At 46.5% G+C, this 6306-nt stretch overlaps 1 protein-coding gene across 1 annotated transcript; it reads left to right on the forward strand.

The window, feature by feature from the left end:
* The first annotated feature begins 847 nt into the window (after window positions 1-847).
* On the forward strand, window positions 848-4081 carry LOC103215208 (annexin-2 receptor). The gene has a single exon (XM_007961493.3). The coding sequence runs from the start codon at window positions 3407-3409 to the stop codon at window positions 3986-3988; it is 582 nt and encodes a 193-aa protein (XP_007959684.2). The 5' UTR covers window positions 848-3406; the 3' UTR covers window positions 3989-4081.
* The last annotated feature ends 2225 nt before the right edge of the window (window positions 4082-6306 follow it).

Here is a 6306-nt window from a genome sequence, read left to right on the forward strand (position 1 = left end):
GCCCCACCCCCAGCCCACCCGCAGCAAAATCCGTGAACGGAACCTGCGGTTTCTCCGCCGCACCTTCGCCCGTTGCGTCCTGCGAAACCAGCGGATTCGGTGGGGTTGCCTGGCGTTTCTTGGCACCCGCACCGCTCTGCGCTTTGTGCTGTCCCAGGCCAGTCTCGGCACCGTTAGTTGCTCCATAAAGGCGATTGTCCGTCGTGGGTAGGAAAGATCATCTGTCTGCTATTGAAAGACAGTTTTTCAGAAGTTTCCAGTAGAGCCCAACTGGCGGCTTCTCGATCGCAGAACCACTGGTTCCGCGGAGTGGCAGCGCGTGTTTCTCTGTGACATCCCCACGGGTGTCGTCGAAATCGCATTGTGTGTTTGTCTGGCATCACCGCGATGTGGATAACCTTCTTCAGTGGCTGCGCGGTTTCCTTCACCGAGTTGCTAGTTTTGATCCGCGCTTTCTTCCAGCGAGCGGACCAGACACTTTTCTGCTGGGCTGTGCACAGTTTCTTCGGCTCCGTGAGTTGCTTTCTCCATCAAAGGCCCTAGTGCCGGCGTCACGGTCGCAGCACGTGGCGTTCCTATTGGCCCTTTCGCCAGTGGAGCGGAGTCGGCGGTTTTTCTGTTACAACACTTGTTGTACGGAGTTTCTTGGTAGCCGAACCTCTCTTTTTTTCTCAGAGTCGACGGTTTCTTGGTGACAGCACCGTTGGTTGCGCCAAAACAACCCTACCGGCTGCCGTCAAGCACAGGCTCCCGGCACTGCCATTTCCCCGAGCCGAGGTCTCTCGTTTGCTGCTCGGTGACTCCATTTCTCTGTGGCTACAGCGCTCAGGTCGCGGATCTGAGAGATTCAAAGTCACAGCTTGCCCAGTTGCTGCGAGCCTGGAGTTCCCGGGCGACCGCAGCGCCGGGCGTGGGGAGCCGGCAGCTCCTCAGAGTCGCTGACAGTGGAGTTGTGGAGTTGCGCGGGCGCGGTCCCATCCCAGCGCAGCCAGCAGTGCCGCATTGGCTCTGGCTCGGCCTCCAGAACCCAGTCCTGTGGCGGCGCCGCTGGCTTCTCTGTAGCAGGACCCCGGCGGTTTCGCGCGTCGTTGGCTTCTTGGGCTTAGCACGTTTCGATTTCGTGGTGCCTGAGATTCCTACTCCTTGTCCAAGTGGGGGAATAACCACAATGTGATTTCTCAGCCCAAGAAAGTCCCGACTTAGGACAAACACCGGTCTAACCCAGGCTGCGATTTCTAGGTCGCAGAAAGACACTGTTTCGCCATAGCAAGGCGAAGTTATCCTGTGACTCATTTTTCAGCAGCTCCGGTTTCCTGTAGTCTCGGATTTCTAATTATAACAACCATGGGGTCAGCCCCGCCTCAAGTTTCTTAGTCCTGGCAAGTTCTGGTTTCCTACTAGTAAGCCCTGCTTTAGCTGCGCAAGAGATGTTTAACTCCTGTAGAAATGGGGATACCAGCGAATGCGTTTTTTTGTGTTTTTGTTTTTGTTTTGTTTTGTTTTGTTTTGTTTTAGGTTTACTGATGACCAGTTTAGCAGTGTTGTGAGCTTTTATACCAAGTTTGGTTTTGCAATATCGAGTCCCGTTTTAGCTATGCTTTTGTGTTTTTTAAACTCCCGTGGAAGTCAGGAAATGCCGGCGAACGCAATTTCTGTTTTACCAAGCTCCCTTTGACAATAACAAGTCCAGCTGAACGTGACTTTTTCCTCTTGCGGACCAAATCGGGATATACCAGCTACTACGATTTTTTAGTTGGAGCTAAACACATTTAACCGTGACTATTTTTGTTTGTTTGTCGTAGGAAATTTAGACAGGTGCAAACTGTAGGGGTATTACATCTGACAGGGATATCCTAATCGTAGGATTGCATCGTTTAGCAGTATTTGTAATTTCTTCTTTGTAGGGTTGGTTCCCTGTAAGTTTTGCTTATTTTTAAATTATTTTTGTGTATTTTATGCTTAGAACGATGTTACCGATGTTTGTTTTCATTTTTTACTTGCATTTCAGACTTTTATTATTTTAAAGTTTTATTTTTAATTTTTATTCATTTATTTTTTTGAGACAGTCTCGCCCTGTCGCCCAGGCTGGAGTGCAATGGCGTCATTTTGGCTTACTGCAACCTCCGCCTCCCGGGTTGAAGCAGTTCTCCTGCCTCAGCCTCCCGAGTAGTTGGGACTACAGGTGTGCGCCACCACGCCTGGCTAATTTTTTTTGTACTTTTAGTAGAGACAGGGTTTCACCATGTTAGCCAGCCTGGTCTTGAACTCCTTACCTTAGGCAATCCGCCCTTCTTGGCCTCCCAAAGTTCTGGGATTACAGGCGTGAGCCACCGCGCCCAGCCTGTAATATATGTTTTTCCTGCTAATTTTGAGTGTCTCAGCCTCTTGCTCCTTGACTTTTGTTCTCTCAGGGGCCGGGGAGCCCAGCTCGGTCTTAGCCTCGCTGGTGTCAGGTCCCGGGTTCTGTCTGGTGGCTCTGCTTCCTATGCGGAGCTGACAGTTTAGTATAGTATCAGCACGTTTGCCAGCAGTGCCCACTAGGCGTTTGCTCAGTTGCTGCTCCCAACGTGACGTTTCCTGCTCGCGGGGTCCTTATGTTTTCAGTGCTGTCACTTTCTCGGTCCTAGAACCGCTAGTATCTCCTAGGAACTTCCTGAACTCCGTTTTGCGGTGAAGAACAGTGATTGCACCGAGCTGCTGTATGTACTAGTAATTCCGTGGTACCGTTAGCCGGCGCTTTTTCTGTCGCAACATATTAAAACGGGTTAAAAGACCTTAAACTGATTAAACACATTAAACGGATTAAAACACATTAAAATGCTACAACACATTTTCTGTCACAACATATTTAAACAGAGTGGGTTAATTCCTCCAAACACTGCTCCTTTCTTAGAGCACGCTGTTTCTCTCTAGCAGCACCACTTTTGGGGCCTAAACAGATGTTTGGCAATACCGGCGCTATCCGCTAGGTGCAGGCACTTGCTAAGTTCAACGCGCCAGTTTCTCGTTAGCAAGGTCGTTCGCAGGGCAGAGCCCTAGCTGACAGTTTTCCGGGGCTCATTTCCGGAAAGAGATAGTTCTTGGCCCTTGAAGGCTCTTTTATACCTGCGTTGCGCAGTGATAGTTCTCTGCAAGGTTTGCTTAGTGTTCGTTTCATTTCGGTTTCTTTTCTCGCTGTTTTTCTGTCGGAATTACGGTTTGTTTTGGTTCTATGTACTGTCTAAAATTTTATTGTTTTTCATATGTCTACTAATTTTCGTGCATTTGTTACTATTGAGTTTCTTAATATCTGGCTGGCCTCCGCCCACGGGCTCTGGAGAGCATGAATACCTAGAGTGATGGTAGTGCACAATGCACTCCTTGATCAGCGCAAACATTTGTTTCCTCCTGGTCTGAGGCTTAAGCGATGGAGCAACATTTTCTTGGCTTTGTGAAGCCTGTTTCGGATTCCGCAGAGGTGGCGCCAGAGCCCCAGCCTCCGCCTATTGTGAGTTCAGAAGATTGTGGGCCGTGGTCTCTTCCTTTGTATCCAGTACTAGGAGAGTACTCATTGGACAGCTGTGATTTGGGACTGCTTTCCAGTCCTTGCTGGCGGCTACCTGGAGTCTACCCGCAAAACGGACTCTTTCCTGGAGTCCAGGGCACCTTAGAACCAAGTACAGCCCAGCCCGCTGAGTTCAGTTGGCCCGGGACACAGAAGCAGCAAGAGGCACCTGTAGAAGAGGTGGAACAGGCAGAGGAACCCGAGAGACTCATGCTCCAGCAGCTTCCCTTGTGCAGTCCTCCCCACCCCTGGGACAGACAGCAGGACTCCGAGGTCTCTGACAGCTGGCACCTTGTGGAATGCCACCATCCTCCTGTCCTGAATTGGTGGTGCCACCTCCCGAGTTTCTCAGGCTGCCTGGAGTGGATTTGTCGCCTTGGTTGTGCCGGGTTCTCTGTACTCTGGGCGTGCTGCCCACAGATCTGTGGAGCTAAGCAGCCTTAGATAGCAGCAGAAGACTTTTGGGATTCTCCTGCATAAAAAGATTCTCCGTTACCAAACGTCTCCACCTAGAAAATAAAAATGCATTAAGATGTGCCTTCATTGCTGGTTGTCAATTTTTAAAATATCTTTTGCTGATGAATCTCCCTTGTTTCGGGTCGCTTATTACTTGCAGTTTCCATATATTTTAAACATTTGTATTTATTTTATTATATATTTCATTTTTATCTGTTTCAACTTTGAGAAATCTATTTTATGATTGTAGAGTTCTTAGAGTTTTGGCAAATTTAAAATTTGTTTTTTCCATTTTATTTTCAAATCTTACTTTTTCAATCTTACTTACTCCTACTTTTTTCTAATTACTGCCTTCTAAATGTATTTTTTTATTTAACAGTATTTCACATATTTTACGTTATGTCTTTTTAATTTCAGTTGTTAATTTTATTTTTGTTTTAACAGCTGTCTTTTTTTCAGTATAGCAATTTATTGTGTTTTACACTCAGTAATTTTATTGGCGGTCATAAGACTGAGGGGTTTATCAATCTTTGCTATTTCTCATGGTAAGGAAGGAGACCACCCCTCATATTGTCTTATGCCTAATTTCTGCCTCCAAAGAAAGAAGAAATAAAAACTAAAAAGGCAGAAATGAAATCCACAGGCAGACAGCTCGGCCCGGCACCCTGGGCCTGGTAAATATCGACCCCTGACCTAACTGGTTATGTTATCCATAGATTCCAGACATTGTATAGAAGGACATTGTGAAACTTCCCGCTCTGTTCTGTTTCACTCTGACTACCAGTGCATTCAGCCCCTGTCATGTACCCCCTAGCTTGCTCAATCAGTCACGACCCTTTCATGTGAAGCCTTTAGCGTCGTGAGCCCTTAAAAGGGACAGAAATTGTGCACTCGGGGAGCTCGGCTCTTGAGAGAGGAGTCTTGCCAATGCTCCCAACTGAATAAACCCCTTCCTTCTTTAACTCAAGTGTCTGAGGAGTTTTGTCTGCAGCTCGTCCTGTTACAGTGGAAGGATCACACAATTATTTATATTAATACAACTGCACAGATAACCAGTTCTTAATATTACTTATCAGGCGAGGCAGCGTGGCTCACGCCTGTAATCCCAGCACTTCTGACAGCAGAGGCACAGGGATTGCTTGAGCTCGGGAGTTTGAGACTAGGCTGGGCAACAGGGTGAGACCTGTCTCTACAAAAAATACAAAAATTATCCATGTGTGGTGTTACGCACCTGTAGTCCCAGCTACTTGGGAGGTTGAGGTGGGAGGGTCCCTTGAACTCAGAAGATAGAGGCTGCACCGAGCCAGATGGCACCAATGCACTCCAATGGAGCGAGACCCTGACTCAAATAAGTAAGTAATTTAATTTAAAAGATTACTTATTCATGGGTCTCAGGGCTAGCAGTGTTTCCTGTGTCTTTTTCTTTGGAATAATAATTTAGTGTGGTTTATAAGAGAACTACCAATTACTTAATCGTACCACAACTTTGTTTAGTAATTCCGGTAGACAGAGCAGGTCCGGGTTGGCCTTGCCTAATTTGTCTGTCTGTTCAGTTTTAAACCTCCTACATGTCAGAATATAGCCCTGATTGTGGTTTCTCTGCATAGGGAATCCAGATTTAAGCAGAACAAGTATCAGTTTATCTCGCCTGTGATAAAGAGCCTTAAGCCTGTGTTCAAAATATCTTATTCTGAGCGAGTCCTGGATTAGGGATTTCTTAGACTAACAAGTCCATGCTTCCGTTCAAAGTCCCCCTGTGAATGTGATTTCTTAGGCTCTTATAAGTCCAGATTGAGTCAAAACCAGTACTAGCGTAGCCATGCCTGCGACTTCTTAGTCCCAGTAACTTTTGGTTTCATAATAACTTACCCTGCTTTAGTTATGCCTGAGTTTTAAATATAGAAGTCCGGGCATGTCGGTGGAGATCTTTTAGGAGTAGCAAGTAGCGGTTTAGCGGTGCCTGCAGTCCCTTAGTTAGAAGTCCTGGTGAGACCAAGCAGATATTGATATAGGCGTGACAGCGATATCACAGCTGTGAAACCACATTGTTTAGAAGTGTTTGCATTTTCTTCTTTGTAGAGTCAGGTTTCTATGTTTTGCTTGGTTTTGAATTTTCATTTTATGATTTTTTTCCAAATGTATTGTTTTTATTTTATTTTCAGCTAACTTGCCCTTTTGAAAAACAACGGTTACTAATTTTTCTTTTGTCAAGCCTTGGCTTTATGCTGTTTGGTTTGCGATGGCCTATGATCCCTGGAACTAAACACTCTAGTCTTTTCGCCTTACTGGCCTTTCGTGGATGGCAT

This window comes from Chlorocebus sabaeus, chromosome 4 (genome assembly GCF_047675955.1).
Source record: "Chlorocebus sabaeus isolate Y175 chromosome 4, mChlSab1.0.hap1, whole genome shotgun sequence".
Lineage (NCBI taxonomy): Eukaryota > Metazoa > Chordata > Mammalia > Primates > Cercopithecidae > Chlorocebus > Chlorocebus sabaeus.